The sequence below is a fragment of the Lepus europaeus genome, chromosome 7 (assembly GCF_033115175.1).
Source record: "Lepus europaeus isolate LE1 chromosome 7, mLepTim1.pri, whole genome shotgun sequence".
Classification (NCBI taxonomy): domain Eukaryota; kingdom Metazoa; phylum Chordata; class Mammalia; order Lagomorpha; family Leporidae; genus Lepus; species Lepus europaeus.
In genome coordinates this window covers 100,409,158-100,436,718 of record NC_084833.1, presented here as the reverse complement: position 1 = coordinate 100,436,718, position 27,561 = coordinate 100,409,158, and the positions used below count along the sequence as shown (strand labels likewise).

General features: G+C 46.0%; 5 protein-coding genes across 7 annotated transcripts in view; 1 reads left to right on the top strand and 4 right to left on the bottom strand.

The window, feature by feature from the left end:
• DIXDC1 (DIX domain containing 1) overlaps positions 1–1,015 on the bottom strand; it is an 89,400-nt gene extending 88,385 nt beyond the window's left edge. The window contains exon 1 of the mRNA XM_062197001.1: positions 930–1,015. The gene's annotated coding sequence lies outside the window, so the exon portion shown is untranslated. The remainder of the gene's footprint in view (positions 1–929) is intronic.
• Positions 1,016–1,522: 507 nt separating this feature from the next.
• On the bottom strand, positions 1,523–8,202 carry C7H11orf52 (chromosome 7 C11orf52 homolog). The gene is made up of 4 exons (XM_062198360.1): positions 8,065–8,202; positions 3,653–3,690; positions 2,655–2,716; positions 1,523–2,413 (listed from the first exon to the last, which is right to left on the bottom strand). Exons 1-4 carry the CDS (start codon positions 8,094–8,096, stop codon positions 2,165–2,167), a joined length of 381 nt encoding a protein of 126 aa, XP_062054344.1. The 5' UTR covers positions 8,097–8,202; the 3' UTR covers positions 1,523–2,164.
• A 3,825-nt stretch (positions 8,203–12,027) lies between these two features.
• HSPB2 (heat shock protein family B (small) member 2) lies at positions 12,028–13,353 on the bottom strand. The gene is made up of 2 exons (XM_062198358.1): positions 13,147–13,353; positions 12,028–12,674 (listed from the first exon to the last, which is right to left on the bottom strand). The coding sequence occupies exons 1-2, from the start codon at positions 13,238–13,240 to the stop codon at positions 12,220–12,222; spliced, it is 549 nt and encodes a 182-aa protein (XP_062054342.1). The 5' UTR covers positions 13,241–13,353; the 3' UTR covers positions 12,028–12,219.
• Positions 13,354–14,032: 679 nt separating this feature from the next.
• Positions 14,033–17,387, top strand: CRYAB (crystallin alpha B). Its single transcript, XM_062196999.1, has 3 exons — positions 14,033–14,510; positions 15,605–15,727; positions 17,039–17,387. The coding sequence occupies exons 1-3, from the start codon at positions 14,310–14,312 to the stop codon at positions 17,240–17,242; spliced, it is 528 nt and encodes a 175-aa protein (XP_062052983.1). The 5' UTR covers positions 14,033–14,309; the 3' UTR covers positions 17,243–17,387.
• Positions 17,388–20,248: 2,861 nt separating this feature from the next.
• CFAP68 (cilia and flagella associated protein 68) lies at positions 20,249–27,503 on the bottom strand. 3 transcript variants are annotated; one of them, XM_062196996.1, is made up of 4 exons: positions 25,520–27,503; positions 23,821–24,051; positions 23,249–23,315; positions 20,249–22,769 (listed from the first exon to the last, which is right to left on the bottom strand). In XM_062196996.1, the coding sequence occupies exons 1-4, from the start codon at positions 25,610–25,612 to the stop codon at positions 22,594–22,596; spliced, it is 567 nt and encodes a 188-aa protein (XP_062052980.1). In that variant the 5' UTR covers positions 25,613–27,503; the 3' UTR covers positions 20,249–22,593. The 3 variants fall into 3 exon arrangements, with proteins under 3 accessions (XP_062052980.1, XP_062052981.1, XP_062052982.1); XM_062196997.1 differs by having other exon boundaries at positions 27,165–27,503; XM_062196998.1 differs by lacking the exon at positions 23,249–23,315 and having other exon boundaries at positions 22,680–22,769; positions 27,165–27,503.
• Positions 27,504–27,561: the final 58 nt, after the last annotated feature.

Sequence of the window (27,561 nt, the reverse complement as noted above, 5' to 3'; positions counted from 1 at the left end):
ATGCCTGCATTGCAGGCAGTGGCTTAACATGCTGTGCCGCAAGCCGGCTCCCCAGTGGCATTTTTAAACCCAATCCCTCAGTTTTCCTAGCACTAAAGAGCAATGCCCCGCTACCGTTACTCAAGCCAGGATGCTGTTTCTGTCCTCCCTACAGTTACCAGTCAAGGACCACAGGAAGTGTTGTGAAGATAATCGGGAGAGCTACTGGGAGCTTTGCTTCTGGTACTCACTTACCTTCATCCTCAGGAACTCAAATTTTCGTCCATCAGGACAGCTTTTATAAACCCAAGGCGGGAATTTTACTCAGCACCGTAAGTTCACAAAGTGCTATCATTTACATCTTATTTGTCCTTCACAGTAAATAGCTCTAGGAAATGTAATTGTAGTGTTTTTGTTTTTTAACCCCCATCTAGAAAGCAGGCTAGGGAGTGGCTCCACAAATCAGTGGTGGAGACGGTCCTGCAAGCCACCTCTTCGGAACCCACGTGGACTAGGTCTTCCAGAAGAACGGAAAATTATGATGGTCATAACCATGACAGCGGCAGCCAGCGCCCGACAGTCTCTGTACTGCGCCAAGCACTTCAGCGCTCCGCTGCACGAGGTGGATCCCATCTCACCAGCTCCGTGTGTGTGTTTATATTCCCTTTTCCCTGCTCTGCCATCTTCGGGGGGGGGGGGCACAATCCGTCCCTCTTAGGAACCAGCCGAGGGGCAGCGGTCTCTGGGGAGGAGAGTGCACGGCGTGAGACAGCGAAGTCCGGAGCAGGCGCCTCACTCCAGGCAGCACGAGCTCAGAACGGGTCTGGCCCCTAAAACTACCGTCTTCTTCCAGCTCTAACCCTGTCCCCTCCGCACGTCCCCACCTCGGAGCCGGGTGCTCAGCCAGGGCAATAGTATTTTCCAGGTATTCGCCACCTGTCAGCACCTACCTCTTAAATCATCGCTCCGCCTGGTTCAGCACTTCAGTTCCCAGCCCTGCTGGGCTCCGCCCGCCTCGGCCGAGCCCCGGCCACTGCGTTCCTGCTACCATGGCGACGCGGAGGCTGGCCCAGGCCGGACCCGCCTCCAGCCAGCGCGAGTCAGCCCCTGCCGGCCGTCACCCCACCCACCCCTCGGCGTTCCAAATCCGGCTTCCTGCCATTCTTGACCCCGCCCCCGGCCTTCCGGACTCCGCCTCCGGGCGGCCCGAACTCCTCCCAGCCGGATTGGACCTCAGGCGCCCGGCTGGCCCGGATCCCGCCCCTGCCGTTTTGGGCCCGCCTCCTAACGGCCGCGATCCCTTACGGCCTCGACCCCGCCCCCTGCCGGTCCAGGGCCCTCCTTCTGTAGGCGCAGGCCCCGCCCAGGGCGCTCCAGCCAATAGGAACCCGTCCCTTGTGCGTCCGCACCGCCACCACCACCACCACCACCTGGGCGCGAGGGCCTCGCTGCTGGCTGAACTTCCGCACCGCCCCCCGAGTGGGCGGGGCCCGCTGTGCTTACGTAGACCCGCACTGCTCAGCCCCAGAAAACGCTGCCGTAGTGCTTCTCAGGCGATTTACTGATTCTGTCGGCTCCGCGGTCCAACCACCGGGGCTTTCAGGGCTTCGCGGTGCTCAGTGTCAGTGACGCACAGCCCTCGTAGGCAGTGGGGAGGCTTCCTCCATGCCTTAGCCCCTGGCCCCATATGTCTGTTGACCCAGCCGTTGAGTAAACTGTCCAGGCCAGCCTTGGGGGCTGGGTGCAAAAGTTCAGAATGCTATTCCAGAGAGCATCTCTTCAGCTGTGGAGTTTAAGGTGTGTGAGAGGGATACGGGTAAATAGCATCGTAAACAAAGCCCGAATGAGTAGATGGTGACCTGTTCTTTCTGCACTCAACAGGAGCAGTGCTAGGAGACAAAGACCTACTTTCCTGCACACTCGACCTGACCTCCTCCTTTCGTGGAACCCAGACACCCCCCCCCCCATATCTAACCCAACTTCAAGCTGGAAATAAGAGGCGTCGAGGGGAGGCAGGATGGGGAACACCCGCAATTCCGGGGCTCTGGAGTTTTGGTTGTTTGTTTGTTTGTTTGTTTGTTTTTTGCATAAAACGTGGCCAGCTTGCTGGGCTGTCACCCATTTCCCCAAGAGTCTTCCCACAGTAGTGGTAAAATGATGGAAACGGATCCCTCCTCCCCAAGGCTCACACCAGGGTCCCATTCTTGCTGTCGTAGCGAGGTGTGGCTTGGGGGAAACGCAGGGTCGCATACTCCGTGGCGTTTTCCAAATGCAGGTGTTTCACCTGCTGGGCAGAGCGCGGCTGGTTGTGACTGTACACCTGAATGTCTGCGTAATACAAGTTGCTGTCCTCTGACACGGGACCTTCGCTCCTCCCTTGGAACTTGGGCTCCTGTAACACGCGCTCATACGTGTGTCCTCTTGTGTCACGGTCCTGTGGGGGAATGGACGGCATTATGGGAGATTCTAGGCTTGGTTTTGCCTCTCACCTCCAATGCAGGGCAGGTTAGGCTGATGTGTCTTCACTTTGCTCCTTGTGGGGCAGAGAAGGGCAGGCAGCATCAGCAAATTCTACAGATACATGAGGTGTGTCTAGTTGTTGGGGGTCAAAGAGCTGAGCGTAGGGATCCGTGTCTGGGCAGCCCGGGGTGTGAGAGAGACCTGCCATTCGTTACCTTTGTGCCATTCGGCTGCAGCTGCTGTGGTTGGGCCTTCAATACCTGTCTTGTTTGGCTCCCTGAGGGGGAAGAAATCCGACTTAAATCCATTTTCTATGCCCTCTGTTGAGACTACCCTCTTCAAATTACCATTAAACTAATGTGGGCTTAGAACTAATCTCCCTGCCTCTGTTCTCACTTCTTTCACTCCTGCTGTTCCTTCATCCAAACTCCTTAAAGGGATATACAGTCTGGCCCTGTCACAACTTGGCCATAATATCGTCCAACCTTATTTTTACCAGCCCCTAAGAGAGCTCAACAAATACATGCTGACAGCCCATTATATGCCAGGCTCTGTGCTATGTTCTAGGCTTAGAAGGATGAGTGGGCTGCTTCCTCTGCCTCAGGGGGCTTTTAATCTACTGACAGAGCCAAGTAAGGAAAGACTACCCCACTGCATGTGGGAAGTGCATGACTACACCAATTAGCTGCTTGCAATCAAGTCAGTCTCTGGTCTCTCCCTCTCTCTCGGTCTCATAAGCTGATTCTGCTGCCTAAAACACCCTCCCCTCCCTCTTTTGCTGACTTGTGAACTTGCTATTATCCCTTTCACATCAGCGAGTTCTCTCATTCTCCCACAGCGGTCTGTTATACCACCAGTAGATATTACAATTTACCCAAACTTCTCTCTCAAACTCGATTGTCAGCTGTTCCAGGGCTGAGACTATGGGTCCTTCAGTACTGCCCCTCTGCCTCCTTGGGACCCCACAGAGTGTCCCAGTAAATATTTGCTACATGAATGAAAGAATGAATGACCACTCTGAGATTGTGGAAAAGGGAAGATCCAGAGGTTCAGAGCAGGCTTACCAATTCTCTCTGGTGTACTATCTCCCTTCATCCCTTCCAGGCAAGTCCTCTTTTCTACCCTTACGCCCTTCCCAAAGATGCCAGTTCTGTCTCTTTCTCACTAGTTTGTTCCACACACAGTTTCCCCATCCCTACCCCCACCAAGTTACCTGTTCTCTTTTTCTTCTGGAAAGTTGATGGGCAGCTCCTGTGATAGGAAAAACAGATCACACATGTTCAAGAGCCCTGGCCACTGTCTTTCCTCTTCCATCGTTTTCTTTGTGATCTTAACATTCTGGGATGACCTCACCCCTCCTCCCTGAAGATTCATCCTGAGCCAGGTTCATCCCCCAAAACATTTGTCAGAGATACCACACCTCTCCCAAATGGATTGTTCTGGAAGGTGGAGTGGTAGAACTGACATAACCAAACCCAAAATACAGCCTCAGGCCACCAGGCACTACATGCCAGGGATAGAGCTGGCTTGAGGGCTATTCTGGGATTGTCTAACAGGCTAATCCCAGCACAGGGTAAGAAGAGCCTGCCAAATAATGGGATATTCTGGATGCAAAGGCCTTCTTGCTGTTTCTTCGGTCCTCCCCCCACTCCTCCCCAGGGTGGGAGGGGAGCAGGGGGTGTCTTTGCTAACCTGGGGCTCTCATTCACAGGAGTTGTAGCAGCTGCCACAATCAAGGCTAACTAATTGGGACCTCTCAAAGTCCTCTGCTAACAAGTGACTGCCCTTTCTGTTTGTTTTTCCCTGTTTTTAATTAGCAAAGAAAGTGAACAGTGGTGTTTGACCGTTCCAGTCCCGTGGATAACTTTGTCTGCAGAGCAGGGAGCTCTGAACGTGCTGAGTGACTCAGCTCCCCTGCTCATGCTGCAGGGCCGAGCACTTCTACTCACTCCTGAGCCCCGAAGGTCCCTGATGGAGCCTGTGTGTCTACGTGATTGTCATCAGTTTGGTGCCCAGAGGAACAACGCTTGTCTGAGGAAATAGGCTAAATAGTTTGGGGCTTACTCGGGATGCTTTTTCTTGCTAGTACATTTCCAGCTCACCAGAGCCAACCCTATTTGTCTGTCTGACTTCATGTCTTCCCCCAGAGAAGTTAGCTTCTTTTGCTATTTAGACGGAGACAGAATTCTAAACCATATCGACTGTAATACCGTGGGGCAGGAGATTGAGCTTTCTACTATGTTGGACAGTGGTTTATGTGTTGGTGTGATTTTTGGTTTTGGTGTGGCTTGCTGAGTTGAGAGCAGTGAGTCTCCATGCAAACACTGTGGGTGGTTCAGAAGAAAAACACACTTCTGGGTCTTTCTACCTCCTCTTTGGCCACTTCAGCTCTTGCTTTATGCTGCTATTGCCCCACTGTAGCCTTATCCTAGGAATGGGAGAATCTCCTAATTCCTTGCCTCTTGTCACTATTGTTTCCTATATTATATTGAAATGGATAGAGAAAATATTAATTCTAATACACAGACTAGGGCTATTAAGTGTTAGTGAACAGAGCCTGTTCCCAAGTTGGATATTGTGCAATGCCTGGACATAACCCAAACAGAGTATTAAAGTTAGATTCATATGTGACGGGATTTTATTTTTAGATCAGAATTAGGGAAACTAAATGGGCACTCTCCTACAGTGCTAGTAGGAATAAAAACTGGTACAATTCTTCAGGTCTGCCATAAGTAATAAGTATAAAAAGCCTGAAACATAAATGTGTAAGAACTATATAACCTAAGAAATAATTATATATGGGCAACTGTGGGTAATCACTGTAGCATTATTTTTGAGAAAATATAGGAAATGTCCTAGGTGTCCAATATTTGATAACTGACTAAATAAATGGCATATCCAGTCAATAGGAAAGTATGTAGTCATTTTAAAAGAATGTTGGAAGAACACCTAATAGCATGGAAAATTTTACTGTTTATTAAATTAATAAAAAAGATGTTTTAGAATAAAACTTCACATTTAAAAAAATTATGGAAGTCACTAAAATGTTCCTGTTATCTCTGAGTACTTATATATAAGGTTGCTTCTTATTTCCTGCTCTTGGGTATTTTCCAAATTTTCTGCAGTGAATGCTTGTGACTTTTGTAATTAGAAAAAATAACAACAAAAAATGTTTTCAAATAAAAATCCCTTCAATTGTCGTAGCAACTTTAAGTCTTTGGAGGTTTACTGAGATAACAAGAAAGAGAAGAGAACAATTTTTATTCAACCTGATATTTTAAGAGGCAAAAAGAGATTTTTGGTTAGACAATCTGGCATAGTGTCTCTAGAGTTAGACTGATGACAGCAGACTAGCTGAGAGAGCTTCAGCGAGTTTTTAGCCTATGTAATTTTATTAACTACATAGAGGATGATAAGAAATAGAATCTAAACTTTATGAGATTATTTTAAGGATTAAATAAGATAGTAAAAGTAAGACACTTAGCATGGTTCCTGGCATATAAGGGGCATCAGTAAAGGTTGACCACCGTGACTATTACTGACATCGTCAAGGGAGAACTGATCAATAGTGAAGACTGCAAACACTTGGGAGGAAAGGGAGAGAAAGAAACTGTTGTATCTCCTTCTCCAGAGGGTTTTCTGTGTTTCTAGACTCCCTATTTCTGTAGGACCTCTCTAGAGTTTAAAGGGTTCTTTGTTTTTTCAATGTTGACATTCTAGGAAACTGCATGTATTTTTGTTACCATTTTACAGATGAGTCCATTAAGGCCCTAGAATTCAAGAAAGGAGGAACCAAATTTCTTTGGATTACAATGGAGTATACCTTATCCAAAATGCCTGGAACCAGATGTGTTTTAGATTTTTGGAATTTTTCAGATTTTGCAATATTTGCATATACATAATGAGATCTCCTGAGAAGGGGATCCAAGTCTAAACACAAAATCCATTTATGTTTGGTATATATTCAATATGCATAGCCTGAAGTAATTTTATACTTAGTGCACGAAACAAAATCATGGTGTGGAATATCCTGGTTACAGTGTCACATCAGCACTTCAAAAGTTGTGCATTTTGGGTTTTCAAATTATGGATGTTCAACTTGTATTATGGCTTCTGTCACTGTGCCTGGTGAGCAGTACTTGTTCAATAAATATTTGTTTGGGCCGGCGCCGCGGGTCACTAGGCTAATCTTCCGCCTGCGGTGCCGGCACCCCGGGTTCTAGTCCCGGTCGGGGCGCCAGATTCTGTCCCGGTTGTTCCTCTTCTAGTCCAGCTCTCTGCTGTGGCCCGGGAGTGCAGTGGAGGATGGCCCAAGTGCTTGGGCCCTGCACCCCATGGGAGACCAGGAGAAGCACCTGGCTCCTGCCATCGGATCAGCGCGGTGCGCCGGCCGCAGCGCGCCTACCGCGGCGGCCATTGGAGGGTGAACCAACGGCAAAAAGGAAGACCTTTCTCTCTATCTCTCTCTCTCTCTCTCACTGTCCACTCTGCCTGTCAAAAATTAAAAAAAAAAAAAAAGAAAGAAAAAAAAGAAAAAGGAAGACCTTTCTCTCTCTCTCTCTCACTGTCTAACTCTTCCTGTCAAAAAAAAAATAAATATTTGTTTAATAAATGGATGATTAGTAAGGACAGGATTTGAATCCAATGTAAAGAATCCCAATCTATGCATTTTCCATTGTACCTCACTTATCTCTCTTGAGGATAATGATGCTTTATTTATAAACAAAACATCCTTGGGCTCTGACTCAGGTATAGAATTATATAGCTACAATGGCAGTGGTTGGGACAAAATGAGGTTCAAGAGTTTTGATGGTGCCAAAAACTCTGGGGAACAACAGTAACAATACCACAAATAATTTGTTATGAAGTTTTCACACTGTACTATATCCTCACCTGTGATCCAAACAATGGGGTCTTTACTATCTAGTATTTTCCATATGAAAGTACAAAGAAGTTAAGGAACTTGCTGAAGATTATATAGCAAATTAGTTTAAAAGTTATATTCAGATACTCAATGGATTTTCTCCTTCATCCACTTCTGTTCTTTCAAAAAAGATTTCTCCAAAGTTAATTAGTTCAATCTAGGATTCAGTGCTTAAAAAGTATGGGCTCTGAAGTCAGGGAGGCCTGGGTTGGAATCTGGCTTTACCTGCTTACCAGCCATATGACCTTAGGCAAGTTAGTTAACCTTGTGAGCCACGGTTCTCCACTGGCTGTAGAACAGGAAGAGGGGTTCACGTACTTCGAACAAGTATTAGGAAAATCAGATGAGACTGTAAAGTGCCTGGCACATTAGAGAATTCTCAGATACTGCAATTATTATCTGAGGAAGAAGGGAAGGGAGAGGAGGGGGAAGTGAGAAGGACGGAGAGAAGCGATGCCAGTTCGCCATTCCAGCCCTGCTCTGGCCATTCTACAGAGAGCTGGTCTGGCTGTGAGTTCCAAGGTCTCCTAAATGGAGTGAGCGCAGAAGGAGGTGCTGCTCAGGTGTTGGAACCAGGAGGTGCCAGGCAGAGGGAGGTGGCAGTAGGAGGCTGGCAAATGACGACCTCCAGGCTGTCTGACTATCCAGGCCTCCTTGTTCAACAACAGAAATGTTACCCTCTACCCTTTCGCCCTACTCACCAGCTTCCCCTGCAGCAGAGCTGGTTTCCCATGGCCTCTGTGTCCGGAGGGAGCTCAGCTGTTTTTCTACATAAAGAAGCTTGGGCATTTCCTGCTTCCCGGTTTAGCTTTCCGCAGCAGCTCCCAGGGAGTCTCTGTCCGTGTCAGATTTCAACCTAACAGGTTGGACTTTGGAAGCCACCTGCTGGACTGATTCCCAGGTGAGCATTCCCAGTCTGAGGGTAAAACAACACACAGGCTCCAGGTGAGACTATCTCAGCTTTGGGATTTGAAGCTTCTTTTGATAAAGCCATGAACATTGAACATCGTGCTTCAATAAAAAGAAACCCGAGATAGAAAAAGGCTCTGAGTTTCCTTAGGAAATGTCTCTACTACATCAGCCTGTCTTTGAAACACATTCTGTCTAATGAAATGAAGAATCTTACCTGATGTATGCCCAGCACCACTTAGGTTTAATAGAGTTTCGCTTCCGAGGTAATTAATACCCGTTTCTTATTATTACCCCTGACCAGAATCTGGTGTCTCATGGAATCTTACATTTAGGGAGATGGGTTCTTTTATATTTTCACTTGCTGCTGGAATTAATGTGGGTGAATCTCTTAACCATTTAGGGCCTGTGTTTCCAGGACTAAAGTGGAAGAGTTGAATTTATTATCTAATCCCCTTTTCTGGTATAAAATTCGATGATGTGGGGCTGACGCTTTGTAGCATAGCGAGTTAAGCTGTTGCCTGTGACCTTGCAACATTTGGGTGCCAGATTGTGTCCCAGCTACTCCACTTCAGATCCAGCTTCCTGCTAATGGCCTGGGAAAGCAGTGGAAAATGGCCCAAGTGCTTGGGCCGTTGTACCCACGTGGGAGACCTGGAGAAGCTACTGGCTCCTGGCTTTAGCCTAGCCCAATTCTAGCCATTGTAGCCATTTAGGGGGTAATCCAGCACATGGAAGATCTCTCTCCCTCTTTCTCTGTCTCTGTCTCTCCCTATCTCTCTCTAACTCTGCCTTTCAAATAAAATAAATTTTTCTAAAAATTCGATGATGTTATGATTGGAAGGGCCTCAGCAGTTCTTAACCACTCACTTCCCGATCCCCAATTCAAACCTGCAGAATCTACTTAGCCCTCAGCTCAGTTTCTCCTTCTGGTGATCCAAAGTAAAACTTACTCCGCACTCCTCAGTAACTAGGATGCCGCTGAACAGCTTCCTCTGCAGTAAATCTGGGCTCTAAGAGAATTTGTGAAACCCTCGTTTTACCTTTAGTGTCTTCCTCAGAAGCCCCGTTAGTTGTGTACCCTTATACATTTGGGGGCCCACCACACAGCTCTGCACTCCACAGAGAGTACCATGGACTCAGAACTCCTCCTCACCTTATGAAAAAGGGAGATAAGAGTAATAACCTTGGAGGATTGTGGTGAAGGTTGCATGAGAATACATAAGGGTATCTCAAAAAGTTCATGGAAAATAGAAGTAAAAGCTAAGTTAATTTTGGCACAAAAATCTTGAAATCTATGCATAGTTTTTTTTTTAATATTATACACTTTGCATGAATTTTGAGAGACATCATATGTATGGGTCTCAAAATTCTTTGCCCAAAAATAAACTTACCTTTTAATTTCATTTTCCCAACTTTTGAAATACTCTTGTTGCACATACAAAGCTTCAGTACAGGGTGTGGCAGGTGGGAAGCTCTCAGTAAGTCTTAGCTGCTGTTGTTATCACTGCTTGCTCTCAGCTAATTGTCCTCTTGTCTTGTGCCCCCCTCACTGCACTACCTCATAGCCATGCTTCTCTCCTGCAATCCAGTCTGTAACTCTACTTTTCCTTCCATTACTTATGCGTCTACCTCATAGCCATGCTTCTCTCCTGCAATGCATTCTGTAACTCTACTTTTCCTTCCATTACTTATGCGTCTACCTCATAGCCATGCTTCTCTCCTGCAATCCATTCTGTAACTCTACTTTTCCTTCCATTACTTATGCGTCTACCTCATAGCCATGCTTCTCTCCTGCAATCCATTCTGTAACTCTACTTTTCCTTCCATTACTTATGCGTCTACCTCATAGCCATGCTTCTCTCCTGCAATCCATTCTGTAACTCTACTTTTCCTTCCATTACTTATGCGTCCTCTCCTCAGCTCAAAAGCCATTAATGATTTTCCATTTCCTATAGGGTAGAGTTCAGACTTCTTACTGTGGCACTCAAAGTCCTCCGCCATGTGGTCCCTTTCCAGGCCCTTCTGTAATATAGGTGTTGGATTTCAGGATATACTGCCAAAAGTCAGTGTGTTCAAAAGAAAGTTGTCTGTGTAATAAATTATGTGGAAAGTGTCAGAAACTATGGTTAAACTAATGAGGTGTGGTTGGCTGGGCAAGGGAAGCCTTAGGAGGATAGGATGGATGTCTACATATTTGAAGGACTTTCTTGGTGAATGAAGGATTCTAGAACCAATGGGCGGAAGTGACTGAAATGCAGATTCAGGTTTAAAAGAAGGAAGAATTTTTAACAGTTATGTTCAATAAGAAAATGGAATGGGAGACTTTACAAAGTTCTAAGTTCTCTGTCGTTCAAAAATGCTCCAGAAGTTGTTGACTAATAACCTTGAAAGAATTTGAATGGAGTGGGAATTTGGATCAAAACAGAGGTTTTCACATTTTTTTTTCTAGCTAAGGAACCATCTAAAATACAGCTTAATTATAAATCATTATCCATGTGAAGCTGTTCTCGTTGAAGTCTGAGTAGAATCCTTTCAGTGTGATGTTAAGATTCCTGAGAGTAGGCAATAAAAGACATAGTTTTCATAATTTATATCCCCCAGAGTGTGTTACTGGGGGTTTGATAAGTATTTGTTGAGTATATGAGGGGACAAAGGTATCAATATTATTTCTCTGTAGTATGCTTTTATTTTCAACAGAAAGTAATCCTTTAATCAAAAAACTGAATGCCTCAAGTGAGAGTTCTTGAGGACTCACAGATCCCTCAGAGAGGTATGAATGGATCTCAACAACTGTGTGAATCTATTTAAATTGTGTTGCCAAATTTGGGAGTATATATATTTACTATTATATTTGCTATTATTTAGTATATATAAGTGGATCTATAACTTTGGTCAAATTTTTAAATTGGTCTGTAACCCCCTGGAAGTTAAGCAACAACCACTTTAGTGGAAGAATTACAGGTGCCTGATAAAATTCGTGTTTGTAGGGGTGGAGGTCTTCTGGAAGCCCACCCCCCCACACACACACATCATACACAGAGTGTTATGGAGGGGGCAGACCCCAGGCTTTCCAAAAACATCCAAACCGCTAATATTAAGACTGTATTTGCAAAGGAAGCTCCCCTGGCCATCGCCACCATAACAGCCCTAGGCCTCTGTACTTCATCCTGGAGTTGGCAGGGTGGTGCAGTGATTCCTCTCCAATATCAGAGACTAATGCTTTCTCTCATGGCCTCCCCTGTGTGGAGGACAGGGAAACGGTGGTGTTCCATGGGAATGGTGGAGGCTACAGTGTCCGAGCCCCCGTGTATGCACACTCAGTCCCTCAGTGGACAGACCTTAGTATGGAAAAACAAAGTATTCACTCTGGGGCTTTAGTCAACTCTGCAGCCAGAAACCATTTTCCCAACCCCTACCCAAAGAGGGCCAGACAGTCTGGAGACCCTTGTTTTTGTGTCTCTAATCACCAGCTCAGACAGTGCCCTCTGGGCTGTTTAGATGGCATATCCCTTTCCCCTCCCAGGATCACTCTCTCTTTTGTTGTATTGTGAGAAAATTATGGCTAGGAATTTGATCTGGAGCCAGTGTCAGCTTCCGGGTGTGATCTCAGCATCCAAGTGTGAGCTCAGGGTGCTGTGACGTGGGGCGCATCTAACTGAGGAGCTTTTTGTCTCGCTGGCTGTGACCTCCTCCCTCCCTGCCCGTCCCATCCTCCAGGCCACAGAATAGGGAGCAGCACAAACAAGGCCCTGCAATTTGGGTTTATTCAGCTCTACCCAGAACTAAACCAAAGGCTGTGACATGTCCCAAAGGACCAACCATACATAGCGGACCATACACCTTTCCCTTTCCCCCACGGGTGCTGCTACCTCTCGGGTGCTGGGCAGCTGCTCGTATCACTGCAGGAGGTAGAAAGGGATGCGCTGGTGCTGGCTCTGTGGCAATCAGGGCTCAACTCTGGCTGCTTCCTCCTCTTCCTCTGGATCAGGAGGTGCAGGCAGCAAGGAGATATAGACCTCATTGACCTCTGTGTCCAAGTGTCGGCCACCCCGAGGTGCCTCCAGGTTAAGGATGCCATCATGGGAGAGAGCAGCTCGGACCCGCCAGGGGTCGACGTCAGCAGGCAGGACATAGGTGCGGCAGAACTCTCGGGACACAAATCCATGGCGGTCCAGGCGCTGGGGGTGCCGGGCAGACACCTCCAGCAGGTTGTCCACAGTCCTCACGGTCACCTCATCTGGGGTAAAGTGGCTCACATCCAGAAATGCCTGGAACTTGCCCTCACTGAGCCTGAGCTCAGAGGCCCCTGCCCTGCTGCCCTCCCCAGCTGGGGCAGCCCGAGGCCGGACATAGTAGCCATGGTAGAGGGTGGGGGTCAGGATCTCTTCTGGCAGGAGGCCTGAGGCAGAGAGAGAGAGAAAAAGCAAGGAGGATGAAGGGAGGTGAGGTGAGCACAGGCTTGAAATGAGAGGAGATGGGGAGCCGCGGGACTGGGGAGGTGCAGGAGGGGAGGGGGGGATGGCTAGGAGAAGAGGGTAGCTAGGAAGAGGGGCTTGAGAAAGGAAATGAGGTGGTGGTGGAGGAAGGCAAGGCTGACTGGGACCTGTGATAGCAGGGGAATGAGAAGGCACATGGGCAGGCAAGGGGCAGCGAGCAGAGCATGGCAGGCCCCAAGTCTGTACTGAGGTCAGTGGGAAGGGGAACGAGCCCTGTTTGCGGGGGGTGAGGAGGGAGTCTGAGGTTGGAGATGGCCCACCCCTGGAGTTCACTTAAGCCCGAAATGGGGTGGAAGCCAGTAATGTTGGGAGATCAGCCCAGAATTTCAGGAGGTGGGGGTGGGAGGCAAGGAGGGGGTGGCATCTGGCCCATACCTTCTCCAAAGCGCTGTTCACCCAGGCGGCTGGGATTGGCAAATTCATACTCAGTGGTGGCCGGGTGGGCATGGGGCACTGTACGGCCCGACATAGCTGCAGACGTGGCGACAGCCCTGATCTGAGGTGCAGCCCCAAGAGGCCAGTGCGACCCCTCCAGCTGCCCGGAGAGCCAGGGCTTGGTCGGAGGTGGGGGCGGGGTCTACACCACCCAAAATAGTGCAGAGCCTCTGGGGGCAGGGCTGCAGAGCCAGGCCCTGAGTGCAAAGACAAGGGTGTGATCCACGCCACCCGGACCCCCAGTCCCCTCCCCCACACACCCTTCAGCTGTCGCAGAGGACAAGAGAAGACAGCTGGGGGTCCTGGTTCAGAGGGAGCTAGGGAGGGGTGCTGGTGCTGGAGGCTCAGGAGAGGCCAGGCCGAGCCCCTCCCTAAACAGTCAGAACATTTCCACACTCTCTTTTACTCCTCAGTTGCAGGACTGTGCACCCTGCTTCATAAAGAACTTTGGATTTCATGTCCTGCAAGCCACATACAATCAAAGATGCAAGAAACTTTTCTGCCTTTTTTAGAGAGATTGGGGTACATCTGCCCAGATTAATGTCAGGGTCCTCTCCTAAGCCCAGGTCAACCCAGGGTGTCACGCAAATGCCTGGTAGTGACATGCTGGTGGTCACTCTCCTCCAAGGACCTACAAAGAGTTAATGTCCCTGGGGCCCAGCCTAGGAAGATTCCAGTTCCTGCCCAGGCCCAAGATAGTTGCTGGCCAGATGCCCCTGGCATGCAAGACTGGAGAGGAGGAGGAGGGGCACACCACGCGCCTGCTTGGGATTCCTGACTGTGTCCCAGCTTCAGAGAACAGGGGAAGGGGGTGGGTGCCTTTGGGTGTGGACGGAAAGCCAGTGAAACAAGACCATGACAAGTCACTGGCCAGCTCAGACGTGTTTGTGTTTCTCTTTTCTTAGCTCAGTGAGTACTGGGTATGTGTCACACTGCCAAATCCCCGATCACAAGTCTCCATGAACCAGCGGTGAGCTAGGATAATAAAACCCCTGACATCACCATTCCAGAAGCTTCAGAAGACTGCATATATAAGGGGCTGGCTGTAGCTGCGGCTGAAGGAGCTGACCCGCCAGCTGACCCCCGACACTCACCTAGCCACCATGGACATCGCCATCCACCACCCCTGGATCCGCCGCCCCTTCTTTCCTTTTCACTCGCCCAGCCGCCTCTTTGACCAGTTCTTCGGAGAGCACCTGTTGGAGTCTGATCTCTTCCCAACTTCCACTTCCCTGAGCCCCTTCTATCTTCGGCCGCCCTCATTCCTGCGGGCACCCAGCTGGATTGACACTGGACTCTCAGAGGTGAGTCTCCTTTGCCTGAAACCTCCTTGAAACTCCCCTATTCGTTTTCCTTTCCTTCCTTTCCTAAAAACCACTTTAGGCTCATGTGTGTCCCTAAGTGAAGAAAAATGAGGTTACTGCCTCCCTCCTCCGGGCACCTGTTTCTGTTTGATACTTCTCTGTATCTTACTACATTTTCCCCTGAGCTGTGCAGCCGTGATGCTCTCTCCTCTAACTTCTAAGCAAGATACCCCTTCCTGCTTCGGTTCAGAATGATCTAAAGAGAAAGGAACTGCCTTCTAACGCTTTGCTCACCTCTTCTAATAATAGTTTGTACTGCTGAGAGACTTTATCATCTCAAGTTTCAGAGTCCTACATCATTCTGAGTTTTTCATCCTCACTAGGGGGAGCTGGCAACAACAACCTCTATTTTTTCCTTTCTGTTCCCTCTTTTTATTTATTTATTTCTATTTTATTATTAAACAAATGCAACTTCATGCAGTTAATATACACAGATTTGAGCTCTGTTCCCTCTTGTATGATTTTCCAAGTTCCTCGGGATTCTGACAGAGCACTGGCCTGGGTCTCCAAGCCTTATGAGGGAAGAATAGGACCAGCCTTAGGACCCTCTCGCTTGTCCTAAGAGGGTGGGAGAATGCGGTGACTAGATATGGTTGACAGGCACTGTCAAAGATAACACTGCAGTTTAAAAATATTCGAGTGTGGGTAAACAGGAGCTGAGTGGGCAAGGGCTTTGGAAGGGCAAGCAGAACATTCCAGATTGTATGGGTGGGACACTTGGCAGAGAACTGAGCAAGAAGAAGGGGCCTTTGTCTCATAGACAAATGACAAAGCAAGGCATTGGGGTCAAAGAGGCAGCAGAAGCCATGCCCAGACCCATCTTGTGATTGGTTCCCTATCCTTATAAATAAAGTTTGGAATCGATGACTGATAGGCATGCCTTGAGCACCACTGTGGGATATTTAGCAGAAAAGAGGAGGATAAAATAGCTGTATAGAGAGCAAGTCTACAAAATGACGATACTGTGCCAGTGTAATCAACATGCCTGTCACCTTTTCTCCCACCTCCCGCTTCCCTCATCTTGCTATTTCTAGATGCGCCTGGAGAAGGACAGGTTCTCTGTCAACCTGGATGTGAAGCACTTCTCCCCAGAGGAGCTCAAGGTCAAGGTGTTGGGTGATGTGATTGAGGTGCACGGCAAACATGAAGAGCGCCAGGTTTGTAGCCTGCTTTTCTTTCTGCTCATTCATTCAGTGCACGTTGTATACTGAATGATGCCAGACACTGCCATCGCTTTTGAGGCTGGCAACATTCCTGTCCCAAAAAAATGAGCCTCTGAATCAGGGATAATAAATCAATGGCTAGAAACTAAATTAGGGACTGAGCTGTTATTATTATTGTTGTTGTTTTGGCCAAAGCAGGGACCATGGTTGTTTGTTTTGATTTGATTGGCTAAGATGGGATAAATTGGATGTTTGCTCCCCATTTAAGCCAGTGATTCTCAACCTTGGCCACATTAGAATCACTAGGAGAATGTTCACAAATCCAAATGCTCAGCCATGCCCTGAACGATTAAATAAAAATTTGTAGGGGTAGAATGTAGGCAACACCATTTTTTTTTCACTTCTAAAGACGATTGTAATCTACAGTCAAGCTGAGGGCCACTTATGTAAGCAGTTTTGTCAGACAACAAGCTGCTTTATGTAATTACATTAGCTACATATACCCTGAAGGCACTTGAATCTATAACTTTTCTTTTAGATGGCCCACTTCTCTTTAGGCTATCTTATTGCTACACTACTTGGTTTTCTGATGTTTCAAAGTTGTACTTGGTTCCTAATCTCCTGTAGCCCATGTGGAAATCAGTTAAATTGAGAGCCTTTTTGGAAAAATGCTGGAGATTGGGCAGGCATACAGGTCAGGATCAGTTACTTTTTAGGAAATTCTGATGAATGGAACAGATTCTCATGTCTTTGAACAGGTTTAATATCGTTTCTCAACAATTAGTGATAATCCAAGGCTTCTGCATCAACTAATACAATTTAGTTGAATACAATCAGGTTGTTTCAGTTTTGCTCATATGACTTAAGTTTGGGTCACAGTCTCCCTGAACGGATGAAGTCATTTTTTTTTTTCCCTTAGGAGCAATCTTATTGGTCTGGAACATTCTGGGAATTCTTGAAGGGTCAGGACAATTTCTGGGCTCCTTCAGGGACTCAGGAAAGTGGCAGAGGACAAGATTCCAAATCCTATAGGCTCAGCCAAACTTTTAAAAAATACCCTTAAACATCTATGCTTCAGGGTTAAAGTTCTGGTCTGTTTCAGACTCCTCACACTCTTACGGGTAGAAGTTACCACTTAGGCAACTTCATCTTTGCCCAAATCTGAAATGAACTGCTCTTTATTTTTCCTCATGTTGTCAGTGGCCTTTAGACACACGTAAGGGTAATGGGGATGTTGGAGTTATGGGCAAGTGGGATTATTTCTTGTTCTTATATCTCTGCCTCTTTCCTGTTTTCTTGGATTAGGATGAACATGGTTTCATCTCCAGGGAGTTCCACAGGAAATACCGGATCCCAGCTGATGTGGACCCTCTCACCATTACTTCATCCCTGTCATCTGATGGGGTCCTCACTGTGAATGGACCAAGGAAGCAAGCCCCTGGCCCAGAGCGCACCATTCCCATAACCCGTGAAGAGAAGCCTGCTGTCACTGCAGCCCCCAAGAAGTAGATGCCCTTTCTCTAACTGCATTTTTTTAAAAAGAGAAAAGTTCCCCATCGGTGAATGAAAATCTTGTGACTAGTGCTGAAGCTTATTAATGCTAAGGGCAGGCCCAAATTATTAAGCTAATAAAATAATGTTCAGCAACAGATAACTGTCTTGTGTCTGAATACTCAGAATGCTTTTAAATAAATGTACAAGCAAATCCATTTAATCATCACATCATGATTTAGAATGACTGGCTCCACCACTTGCTACTGGTAAAAATTTAAGCAAGTCATTTAATGATTGTGGTCTTCACATCTCCGATTTATAACATGGGGTATTGATTTGAACAGGGTTGTAAGGAATAAACTAAAAAGACAAAAAAGGTAAAGCCCCTGGCAGAGTTCAAGAAATACCAATTTTTCTCTCTCTCCCTCTTTGATTCAACAACAAACAAATTTGAATGAACTCTGCATAACACTACATAAAATGCCTTAGTGCATCTCTGAAATTAAGATTTCACCAGGGAAGACATGGTGACTCCAATGTGGTTGACATTTTCCTAATGATAAGAATTGCCTTCAGCTGACTCACAGGCAATAAATAAGTTTTAGATCATTATCGCCAGATAAGCCTTTCAGATATAGTCTAAATTATCTAGTGAACACCTGATTAAACCATGACTGAGAAATATCCAATTCAATGACCTAACCACAAAAGCATTAAATTTTAGAATACAAGCAATAACTACTTATCAATGAGTAATTCTGTTATTTAACTTAAACAAAGACATATTACTTTACAAAGCAAAAATAAGGCTTCCATTTCACTTCTGTTGGTCTGGTCAAAACTTCGGATTCATTTAATGAAAAATAACCCTGCTGGCCAGCGCCGCGGCTCACTAGGCTAATCCTCCGCCTTGTGGCACCGGCACACTAGGTTCTAGTCCCGGTCGGGGTGCCGGATTCTGTCCCAGTTGCCCCTCTTCCAGTCCAGCTCTCTGCTATGGCCCAGGAGTGCAGAGGAGGATGGCCCAAGTGCTTGGGCCCTGCGCCCTCATGGGAGACCAGGATAAGCACCTGGCTCCTGCCTTCGGATCAGCGTGGTGCGCTGACTGCAGCGCACCAACCGCGGTGGCCATTGGAGGGTGAACCAACGGCAAAGGAAGAGCTTTCTCTCTCTCTCTTTCACTGTCCACTCTGCCTGTCAAAAAAAAAAAAAGAAAGAAAGAAAGAAAGAAAGAAAGAAAGAAAGAAAGAAAGAAAGAAAGAAAGAAAGATAACCCTGCTATAGACCATCTGACTTAAATGTTTAGAGGCAACTCTTGATTTTTCTTTAGCAGCCTCTGACTGATTTATGATTTCTCATAAGGACTGAACTTAAGGTAAAGTGACATTCTTATTTTCAAAAAGCCTACAGTTTGAGGGCTGACCATGCTTTTGGAATACTCTGATGCAGAGATGTGGTGTTGGGAATAATAAACTGCAAATCTATACAGGTTCAAAATACTTTCTCTTAAAAAACAACCCCCTAATAATCTAAAGTGTTTTGATCCAGCCAGAAATCCTATAGCCAATTTTTAAGCTGCTGACTGCCTAACCAATAGCCATTTACTACCTTCAGTCTTGCCAACAGTATATCAGATTGGTTTGCTATTACTAACATTCTTCCTAGGCCTCAGGATAAGACTTTTCTAGTACAGTGTATTTGAGTTTATTTATTAGCTTGATTGCTAGCGCATTCATGATTCTATGTCAATCACTCTATCTGAATTATGCCAGAAGTTTGTTAAGGCAATTCTAACTAGTATTTGCTTTATTACCAAGAGCCTGTGTCAAACTGATGTTCAATTAAACCTTGCTACAGTAGTTTTCAAAAGCACTTTTTTTTTTTCTCGTCAAAGCAGACTTTATTGGGGCGCACGGCGCAGCCCCGAGCTCGGCCCGCTCCCCCCACCCCCACCGCACCCCGAGTCTTCCGCCCCCATGGCGCCGGGGCCGGGCGGACCGCTCACCGGCTCCCCAGGCGGCGGCGGCGGCGGCGGCGGCGGCGGCGACGCCCCGCTCTCGAGGGCGGCCCGGGCCCCGGGGAGCGGGTTCCGTCGCCGGTGCACCGCGCAGGGCGGGGAGCCCAAAAGCACTTTTTTGATTGGTGAACAAATTTCCTCTGTGGTCTTTGTGGGGACAATTGACAATCATTATCTTTGAGATAAAATCTTTATATATAAAATTATATTTCTGAAATCAGCTCCAAAATTAATTCAATAAAATAAGAGAAGGTAGAGAGAGTTAGTTAAGATTAGGTGTAAATTGTTGATGCTAAGTAATGGTATATGGAGTTCATTAGACTATTCTGTCTACTTTTGTTTATGTTTTAATTTCTCTATAATAACATAAAAGTTATTTTTCTTTTTGGAGTCTCACAAGGTAATGTTCATTAAAGTTACAGTAAAGTAATATTGTATGATTGTGACTTCCAGGACTATACAGTATTTTCATCACTATAACAACATATCTAAGAAGACAAGCTACTTAAGAAAGTAGAGGTTTATTTCAGCTCATGGTTTTCGAGGCGCATACTCCACGAGCTGGAGAGCCCACTGATTAGGCATCTATTGATCTTGTTCTTGTTGGCAGAGTCCTGAGGCAGCACAGAGCATCACATGCCGAGAGGGAGTCTACAGTGTGGGTGGGTGAAGGATCATATGTGAGCCATGAAGCAGAGAGGGAGAGGCTGGACCCAGCTCAGGCTTCTATAACCAATCCTCTCACAAGAGCTGCACTCCGAGGGCTTGCCCCTAATGACCTAAGAACCTCCCACCAGTCCCACCTCCTAAACACTGCAATTGAGCTATATTTCCACTCTCTGAATACCATTAATTTATGACTTTGAGGTTCAAATGTTTACATGGGTTTTAAAGCCAAATCCTGTTAAAACCATAGCATATGTCCCAGCTCCCTAAAACTGATGTTCTTTTCACATACAACATATACTCATTCAACTCCAAATAGACTCAAAATCTTAACTCAGTCCACTATTTAATTCAAAAATCCAAAATTCAATGTCTTATTTGACTCAAACTTATAAAAATCCAAGTCACATATTTCACATAAGATACAGTGGGACAGGCATAGCATATACATTTCCATACCAAAAGGGGGTAACAGACAAACAGGAAAGATTAACTGGACCAAAGCAAGATCAAAAATCAGCAAGGAAAACATTAAATCCTAAAGCTCCATGTCCAGCATCCTGGGCACAACTATAGCAGGGGCAGTCCTGGCCCATTGGCTTTGCTGGTCCCAGCCCATGCTTCAGTTCTTACAGGTTGTAGTCTTGACTCCACTAGGAATTGCCTGGTGAGAGCTCTATGTGGTAACTCCAGACTCACATTTCCACTTGGCATTGCTTTAGTGGAGGCTCTTCTGTGTGGCTTCACTCCTGTGACAGGTCTCTGCCTCAGTCCCCAGATTTTCTGAGATATCCTTTGAAATCCAGTTGGAGGTTCTGTTGGTCTCTGCCCGCAAGGCTGCTCTCTGAAGCTGCACACTGATGTCTGAGGCCCATGTTGCTGATACCTCTACCCTTCTGGGGTCTCCAAAGTGGCTTCACTTTCAGTTTCACTAGATATTATTCCATCAGGAGTTCTACACAGGAGCTCCAATCCTGCAGCACAACTCTACCTGGCCTCACAGCTTTTCTTTAAAATTTTAGTAGAAGTCTTACATTCTATATGCCTGGAAAACCATTATCATGACATCAAGGTCTGCCGCCAGCACAAGCTACACCCAGGCCTACTTGAACTATGGTTTCAGCTCTGGAGTTCTTTACTACTTGAATGAATAAGAAAAAACAAATCCTGAGGTGGTTTTCAGCAAGCTTGCTGGAAGTGCCCTGGGATTTCATAAAAATAATTCTGCACTTCCAGGCCTCTGAGCCTGTGATGGGAGGGGCAGCCTCCAGATTTCTGAGATGCCCTTGAGGCTTTTCCGTACTGTCTTGCCAATAAGATATGGCTCATTTTCACCTGTACTAATCTCTTTAGCAAGAGGTTCCTTCACTGCACACTTCAGTTCCAAATCCTTTCTTTTCTGCTTCTCTGGCCAGGCTGTAAAAATTTCAAATTTTTCCATTCTGCTTCATTTTGCTCCTGATTGTCACTATCAGCAGCCAATACCCAGGCTGCAAACTGAATACTTTGTTGCCTTAAAGTCTTCTCCACCAAACGAATTCATCATTTCTAAGCTCAGCTTCTCACAAACTATCACCACAGGAACAAAGTGTAGTCAGGTTCTTTGCCACAGTATAGTGAGTGTGGCTTTTTGTCCAGTTCCCAATAAAACCCTCATTTCCACCGGAAACATCATCAATATGACCTTTCCTACCCACACCTACATCAGCATTCTGGTCGCCTGAGTCCTCACCAGAATCACTCAGAACACTATTTACAGCCTTCTAGGCTTTCTTCAGCCTGCCTCTCCAAACTCTTGATAAATCAATTCTTGATAAATCAATTCTGAAGGATTCTCCACATCATCAAGGAAAGTTATACTACTGACCCCACTCCTTGGTACCAGTTTTCTGTATTAGTCAGCTTTCTATTACTACACGCTACTTGTGAAGCAGGGAGGTTTATTTCAGCTCACAGTTTTCGAGATTCACAGCCCAAGACTGGGTGGTCCCAATGGTTCGGCATCTGGTGATTATGTTCATTGCTGGTAGAGTCCTCAGGTGGTGCAGAGTATCACATGGCAAGAGGGAGCATAAAGTACCAGTGGAGGAAGGATCACATGTGAGCCAGGAGGCTGACAGAGAATGGCTCGGCCCAACTCTGTCTTTTATAACTAATCCTCTTGTGAGAACTACATTTCAAGGGCATGCCTCCAATGACCTAAGCACCTCCCACCAGGCCCACCTCCTAAGTACGATAATTGGATTTCCAACAGCTTAGTATCATTAACTTATGACATTGAGGTTTAAATGTTAACATGAGTTCTGGAGCCAATCCTTGTTCCAAACTATTACATCTAGAAAGCATCTAAGAAAACATAATTTAAATTATGCTGGATTTTGCAGTCCTGCAACTGATTAAAGGAAAGTGCAGAATCAGAATGGTTGTAAACTTGAGAGAAGTAATTCTTTCTAAGGTCCTTCTATAACACCCTTAATGTAGAACTTAGAGTACACACAATTAACTTAAACTTGACATTTAAGTCTTGGTTAAAATAAAAAAAAGATAGAGAATATTTTCTATGCCTTGTGCTTTACTTATTCAGAGAGTGAAATTGTGTTACAGTGAGCTAAATTTTTAGTTGTGCTTAAAATGTGCTCCCTCCTACATTCTACTCTGGAAAAATGAAACTTCTTATTCTTTCTTAGAATCCTGGAGCCTGAAACTGATCAACATTAGGATCCCATACACACACAGAGTGATACCCAGTTTGAGGCTTTGAATAGCTACTCATGTAAGTTGACTTTTCTGTGCATTTATATTGAGGAGGATCCAGCTCAGGTTGATGTCCTGGGAACCAATGGGGTTCACGCTTAAATCCTGAGGGAAGACAAAAGAGGAGACACAAATGGAAACAGACAACAACAAATTTTAGTAATGAGTTAATTCTTATTTCTGAGGGACTAGACAGTGAGTCCTATCAAAATTGAGAAAAGGGGGGCTGGAGCTGTGGCACAGGTTAAGCCTCCACCTGCAGTGCTGGCATCCCATATGGGTGCCAGTTTGAGTACTGGCTGCTCTGCTTCTGATCCAGCTCCCTGCTAATGTGTTTGGGAAAGCAGCAGAAGATGGTATGAGGGACCTGGAAGAAGCTCCTGGCTCCTGGCTTTGGCCTGGCCCAGGCCCAGCATGTTGCAGCCATTTGGGGAATGAGTCAGAGGACAAAAGATCTGGGGAATAAGTCAGAGGACAAAAGATCTTCTCTCTCTGTTTCTCCCTTTCTCTAAGTCTGGCTTTCAAATAGATAAATGAATCTAAAAAAAAAAAAAAAAAAAGAGGAAGTAGAATAGTCCACCTACTATGAGTTGAAAGTGGCATGTGGTTGTTGTAGCTTGTATCATATGTTGTTTCAAAATAGTGTCCAAACTGGAAAGAAAAATTAACAGATTTAGAGTCTAGGAGTCTACGGCTAACACTAGGAAGGACAATATGAAATGAATTCTAATGGGCTGCTTTATTTTTAGATAGACTAGAGATCTATATGTCATGAGTCTAAATCCTACTAACTTTCATATCCTTTGTTCAGGGGAAATTTAAGAGCAAAACTCAGATAAAGGACAAATCTAGAAATGTAAGAACCAGAGAAGGCTAGCTTGAATCAGACTATATTATATATTTCTGTGGATTAATAGATAAAGTCCAAATAGAAGAGAAAAAGAACATTTCTATATTTTTCAGAAAATATATTACTATCCAACTAGACAGTAAAGTGGGATATGTAGTTCAGCTGAGAACTGACCCCTTTCTCAATCACTTCACTGAACAGGAGCTTGAGAAATCTAAGCATTGGAAGTTATTAGATTCCTGCCTGACAAGAGGTCACAGACATTTCCTTTTCTGGCAGAAGGAAACAAAAGAAAATAAAGACTACCTGGGAAGGCAAGGGTTTGGGTTGCACGATATTCCTTAGGTCATATCTTTCTTGGTTCCAGTTGCCCATTAGGGTACGGTTTGAGTAAGAATTCTCATTAGTGGTACATCTCCATCCATACTGGAAAAACTTGGACATGTCAGTCCAATCTGTCCACACTTCACCGTGGCCATCTGCGTTAATGATACTGCCACAATGTGGGTTTATAAGAAAACAGGCGAGGGTCTGTCTCTAGGAAAAGACAAGAATAGAAAAGCTTAATGTATAAATCAGAGAACAAAAACAAAAGCATACCTTCCTACCCTCTGCTTTACATGGCCAGGTGTATCATCAACATATCTACAAATGATGTATGATTTCCTTTAAATTTGTTGTGGTTCTGTTTATATCTTTCTAGGCCTATGAACCTATTGATCTATTCTCTTAATCAGAAGTGATGAATGACTATATAGATTAAATGCTTACCCCCAGCCCCCCAAAAGACAGAAAAACCTTCAATATTTACCATACTATTTGCAGAATTAGATAAATGTTTAGGTAATTTTGACATGTAGGAGTTTACTTTGCTATAGTCAAAGTAAACTTGAAGAAGTGGGACCAGCACTGTGGCATAGCAAGTAAAGTTGCCACCTGAGTCACTGGTATCCCCTATGGATGCCAGTTTGGGACCTGGATGTTCCACTTCTAATTTAGCTCCCTGCTAATGTGCCTGGGAAAGCAGCAGAGGATGTCCCAAGTGCTTGAGGCCCTGCACCCATGTGGGAGACCAGGAGGAAGCTCCTGTCTCTTAGTTTCAGTCTGGTCCAGCCCTGGCCATTGCGGCCATTTGGGAAGTGAACCAAAAGATGGAAGATCTCTCTCTTTCACTCTCTCTCTCTCTCTCTCTCTCCCTCTTAACTCTGCCTTTCAAGTGAATAAAATAAATCTTTAAAAAAATGAAGTGAGAGTTGAATAATTACATATCATAATATGTGATCAATAAATGATAATTTCCTTCCTTCTGAGCCCAGCTCAAATGATGCCTCCCCTAAAGTTAAATTCTCTCTCCCTTAACTCATGCAGAACCTTATCTTTATATCTTTCGCTGTATTTATAACTCTCTACCATGTGTGAGAGTTCTTGAAATACACATTGCATCACCTCTAATGAACTGTATTGTATACCTTTTCAGGGCAGGAACTGTGTTTTATTCATTACTGAACTCTGTTCCCCTGCCTGCCATCCAAATTGATACTGCTTTTCTTTTTTTTTTTTTAAATTTTTATTTTTTATTTGACAGGCAGAGTTATAGACAGTGAGAGAGAGACAGAGAGAAAGGTCTTCCTTCCATTGGTTCACTCCCCAAATGGCCGCTACAGCCGGAACTATGCTGATCTGAAGCAAGGAGCCAGGTGCCTCCTCCTGGTCTCCCATGTGGGTGCAGGGGCCCAAGCACCTGGGCCACCCTCCACTGCCCTCCCAGGCCACAGCAGAGAGCTGGACTGGAAGAGGAGCAACCAGGACTAGAACCCAGTACCCATATGGGACGCCGGCGCCGCAGGTGGAGGATTAACCAAGTGAGCTACAGCGCCGGCCCCAATACTGCTTTTCATACATCAGATAATCAATGTCTGAATTTCATTTTTTAGGTAAGCAAAAAAAAGCCCCCCCCCCCAAAAAAAAAAGAATCTGGTCCCCAGGTTTAGGAGCAAGGTGATACCTTCCCTGAAGAACAATAACTTGATGCTGAGTAGCCTGACTTGTTTGAAGATTTCCTAAGAGAGAAACACAAATCCTTTCTTGGCTGTTCCATGTTCTTTAAAGATGTCACCAAACCTGACCTTCCCAGTTCTCCAAGCAAACAAAGAATGTAGATTACTCAGATCACCAGGGCCAGGTGGCCATGATTTGGGAATTACAACAAGTGCCTTTCCACAGGAAGAGACAAGGCCAATAACATAGCACTAAAAGGTGGCATCTCAGGTTAACTGCCTCACACCATCTGCCTTTGTGAACATCTGCCTGCACTGATGTCATCAAATAGCATGATGACTGGAGTAGCTGTTCTCACAAAGTCCAGCATGCCCAGGGCTCAGAATGAAGACCCAGGCGACAGTTCTGTCCCTCTGGCTGGAACAACAGACATTATCATCCACTCCATTGTCTACGCCTGGGACTCATCTTTGACTATGACTTCTCTTTCATAATTCATTCAATCACTGAGTCTTTTTGATTAAAAAAAAAGTTTATTTTGGGGGCCAATGTTGTGGCATAGCACATAAAGCTGCCGCCTACAGTGCTGGCATCCCATATGGGCGACAGTTCGAGAGCTGGTTGCTTCACTTCTAATCCAGCTCTCTGCTATTGGGCTTAGAAAAGCAGTAGAAGATGGCCCACGTGCTTGGTCCTCTGCACCTGGGTGGGAGACCTGGAAGAAGCTCCTGGCTTCGATCATCCCAGCTCTGGCCATTGCAGCCATTTTCATCTACTTGAAAGGCACAGGTAGAGAGGAAGGGAGGGAGGGAGAGATCTTCCATCTGTTGGTTCACTCCCCAAATGGCTACAACAGCCATGACTGGGCCAGGTAGAAGCCAGGCACCTGGAACTCCATCAGGGTCTACCATGTAGGTGGTAAGCGCCCAGGTGCTTGAGTCATCTTCTGCTGCCTCTCAGAATGTACCACCTCTACATCCCCCTCCCCCACCTCCTTGACCTTTAAATCAGTTCACTGGTCCCCATCCTCACTGCCAAGTTCCAGTTTAGATGACCATCAGCCATTGTCTCTATTAGTGCAGCAGCCTCCTATGTGATCTCCTCCTCCCCTTATTGGACTTGTCCCTCTCCAATCCTTTCTCAGTAGAAAGGCAGAAATTTGCAAAGGAAAGTCTAATTGTGGCATCTTCCTATTTAAAATCTTTCAGTGGCTTTCCACTGTTTTCAGAACGAGATTCAGCCCGTTTAAACAGCTTACAATGCTCCCTGTGACCGTGACCTGGGCCCTGCTTAACTGTTCAGCCACTCTCCTTCCAACTGTATTTCAGCCTCACTCAACTACTGCTTTTCCATCATGCTTCTCCTGTGTCGTTCCTGGTGTCTCTTCACTTCTCTTGACCTGGTAAGATGTACTTTCCTCTCCTTGGCTGTCCACTCAGGTTCATGCCATTCAGGGAATCTTCCCACTTCATCAGCATTCTGAATCCCTCCACTTTTCCAGAACCCTCTGTTTCACTTCGCATATTCTCCACCACTCTGTAGGCGCAAAGAAATCACGGGCCACATCGTGTTCACTCACATATCTACCCACTCTCACAGCGGTCTAGCATTCAGTATCTCCTGAATGAAGAGAAGGTAGGAGCCAAAAGCACCTGGAGAAGCTGTGAGCAGTGGAGGCAATGGGAGGCAGACATTTCGGAAAAGATGAAGGCAGTTCCCAGTTCTGCGTCAGGAACACGCGGGACACAGCCTTTGGCCTCGGCCCCGCACCGCTTTTTTCCACAGAACTCGCCTCACCGCTCTGCGCTAGTGACTGCTTGTGACCTCACGCACGTGTGACGAAGTCGCCGAGGGTTCTTCTTGGGCTAAAAGGCATTTTGATTTTCTTGTGTAGGTGGGAGGGTGAACGGACAAGTTGGGTCTCTGGCCTTTGCACTCCCGGTTTACTGTTCTCTCCGGGAGTCGCTCACTAGTTCGCCAAACCAACCCGGCGATATGCATGCGTCATCAAGCAGAGACACGCAAAGGGGCGGGAAGAGAGCTGTGGAG

What these genes read in the sequence shown, in the direction of transcription:
- CFAP68 (XM_062196996.1), bottom strand. Translation starts at nt 25,612, where the DNA reads ATGGAACAGCCAAGAAAGGATTTGTGTTTCTCTCTTAGGAAATCTTCA. An exon ending in CCAAACCCTTGCCTTCCCAG is followed by an intron (nt 23,316 to 23,820) that starts GTAGTCTTTATT and finishes TTTTCTTTCCAG; the next exon opens with TTTGGACACTATTTTGAAAC. An exon ending in CATGCCACTTTCAACTCATA is followed by an intron (nt 22,770 to 23,248) that starts GTAGGTGGACTA and finishes GTCTTCCCTCAG; the next exon opens with GATTTAAGCGTGAACCCCAT.
- HSPB2 (XM_062198358.1), bottom strand. Translation starts at nt 13,240, where the DNA reads ATGTCGGGCCGTACAGTGCCCCATGCCCACCCGGCCACCACTGAGTAT. An exon ending in TGAACAGCGCTTTGGAGAAG is followed by an intron (nt 12,675 to 13,146) that starts GTATGGGCCAGA and finishes TCTCTGCCTCAG; the next exon opens with GCCTCCTGCCAGAAGAGATC.
- C7H11orf52 (XM_062198360.1), bottom strand. Translation starts at nt 8,096, where the DNA reads ATGGGAAACCAGCTCTGCTGCAGGGGAAGCTG. An exon ending in CTCTGCTGCAGGGGAAGCTG is followed by an intron (nt 3,691 to 8,064) that starts GTGAGTAGGGCG and finishes TTCCTATCACAG; the next exon opens with GAGCTGCCCATCAACTTTCC. An exon ending in CCAGAAGAAAAAGAGAACAG is followed by an intron (nt 2,717 to 3,652) that starts GTAACTTGGTGG and finishes CTTCCCCCTCAG; the next exon opens with GGAGCCAAACAAGACAGGTA.
- CRYAB (XM_062196999.1), top strand. Translation starts at nt 14,310, where the DNA reads ATGGACATCGCCATCCACCACCCCTGGATCCGCCGCCCCTTCTTTCCT. An exon ending in TTGACACTGGACTCTCAGAG is followed by an intron (nt 14,511 to 15,604) that starts GTGAGTCTCCTT and finishes TGCTATTTCTAG; the next exon opens with ATGCGCCTGGAGAAGGACAG. An exon ending in GCAAACATGAAGAGCGCCAG is followed by an intron (nt 15,728 to 17,038) that starts GTTTGTAGCCTG and finishes TTCTTGGATTAG; the next exon opens with GATGAACATGGTTTCATCTC.